The sequence below is a fragment of the Sinocyclocheilus anshuiensis genome, unplaced genomic scaffold (assembly GCF_001515605.1).
Source record: "Sinocyclocheilus anshuiensis isolate Anshui unplaced genomic scaffold, SAMN03320099.WGS_v1.1 scaffold754, whole genome shotgun sequence".
In the NCBI taxonomy this organism is placed as follows: Eukaryota; Metazoa; Chordata; class Actinopteri; order Cypriniformes; family Cyprinidae; genus Sinocyclocheilus; species Sinocyclocheilus anshuiensis.
The window spans coordinates 80,820-82,778 of NW_015542361.1; the positions used below are offsets into that span (position 1 = coordinate 80,820).

At 44.4% G+C, this 1,959-nt stretch overlaps 1 protein-coding gene across 1 annotated transcript in view; it reads left to right on the plus strand.

Moving 5' to 3' along the window:
- The first annotated feature begins 1,231 nt into the window (after positions 1–1,231).
- The window catches only part of LOC107691895 (teashirt homolog 3), a 53,597-nt gene continuing 52,869 nt past the window's right edge, over positions 1,232–1,959 (plus strand). The window contains exons 1-2 of the mRNA XM_016490732.1: positions 1,232–1,349; positions 1,461–1,645. Coding sequence (XP_016346218.1) covers positions 1,232–1,349; positions 1,461–1,645 — 303 coding nt within the window. The remainder of the gene's footprint in view (positions 1,350–1,460; positions 1,646–1,959) is intronic.

Consider the following 1,959-nt stretch of genomic DNA (forward strand, 5'->3'; position numbering starts at 1 on the left):
CACACAAAAAAATATGGGTTAGAGAGAATGAGGAGTAGTGAGAGAATAAGAGGGTGGGAGAGGAGGAAATTACAAGTGTTTTACTGTCTGTGGGATATGTTTGGTTATTTAGATTCTCTCTCCCGCGCTCTCTCTTCTCTCTCTCTCACTGTTTCTTCCACTGATACTGTATGGAGTCCAATCTGTTATTTTTATTGATTTAATTCTTGCAATTCTAACACAAGCATTGTTTACTTAATTACACTAGGGTCTGAATGAGGGAGAGAAAGACTTGTATTCGTGAAAGCATTTGACATGTACTCACCAAAGCAAACAGATTCATAATAAATCCACTGGGGACACTATAACATCTTCTTTGTATCCAGTGTTTGTGTACATGTGTGTGTGTGAAAGATACAGAGAGAAGGAAACTATAAAATGTAATGGAATTCTAATTTAAATGTAAAATCTAATTTAAACCTATACATAAATATAATGATTTTTTTCTTTTCTTTCTTTTCTTTTTTTAAGAAAGAGAGAAAGAAAGACACATTATGACATAAAATGGCTATTTGGCGGAGCTATTTATTGGTCAAATCATGCTGGAGAACATGATTATCACGTTTTACACAAACTTGTGGAGTGCATGCAGGTTGAGTAGTGCTGTCAGTGAAAGGAAAATGCATATTTGTTAAATTCAACTTTTCACTCAAATAGTTACAGTTATATAACTTTACATAAAAATTATTTTCAAATCCTAAATAAGTGCAAAACTTTAAATGTTATTTTATGATGTCCTTGTTACAGTTTGATTATACAATTAACATTTAGTAACAACATGTAGGGTATGGTTTTGTTTAGAGCTAGTTGCATGCAATTATGCATAGTTGACTGTCATTACTATTAACCCGATCTCATGAAAGTGCGTAGATAAATAGTATGCCAAATAAAAACGAAAACTCGTGGTACTGATATGCAAAAATGGACTTTGGCATGTATATGCTACGCGAAGGGTAAGATTAGGGTTGTGTGGTAGATGCGTATCATATGCACACCAACTAATTCCGTATCATATGCACGCGAAAACTGCGTATTATATGCACGCCAAACACATGCGTAGCATATACACGCCTGTCAGGCTTGTGTTGTGTTTTGTTCCCCATGTGCTCCCTCTCATCGTGAATTCCCCTCCGTCTCCTCGTTCCTCGCTCCTCACAATAGGGAGCGTGACAGAAGACTCAACCTTAAAAAGATGACTGCAGCTGAGGACGCGCTGTGGTTTTTGCGGCAGGGCGGTCTGAGGTTGGAGCGATATGTGGAGGGTTTTCTCGAGCTCTCTAACCGTGTGAGCTGGCACGACACCTCTCTAGGTGCATGCTTTCTGCTGGGGTTGGATGACGAGATAATCCGCTGCGATCTTCTGACGTGTGATTTTCCCCTGATCGAGCTGATTAATCTTGTGATTTTCTTAAATGGTTCAGATTTCGAAGTGGAAGAAGTAAAGAAACTTCCCAAGCCTCGTCATCCAACTCCCGCTGGAGCGCGTCGCGTCTCCCCAGCTCACCCCACGCCGAGAACCTCCACATACCCCTCCAACGGCTCCTACCGCCTGCCCAACCGCAAATTCCCCGCTGTCCTCCGAAGCTCCACCCTAGTCGTCAGCTTAGTACGGCCGGCCGTTCCGATGTCAAGCCTGCCGGCCGCTACGAAGTCAAGCCCGCCGGCCACGGCTCACTCAAACCCACCGGCCGCTACGAAGTCAAGCCTGCCGGCCGTGCCGATGTCAAGCCCACCGGCCGTTCCTGTGGCAAGCCCGCCGATCGTTCATGTGGAAAGCCCGCCGGTTGCCCAATTCACCTCTAACCAAAAGAGGATGAGGAGAAAGGGACTATTCTCAGCCCTCATCCCAGCCCCAGAGCTTGCTCCAGTGTCGGCTCCAGCCCCAGAGCTCGCTCCAGTGTCGGCTCCAGCCCCTGAGTT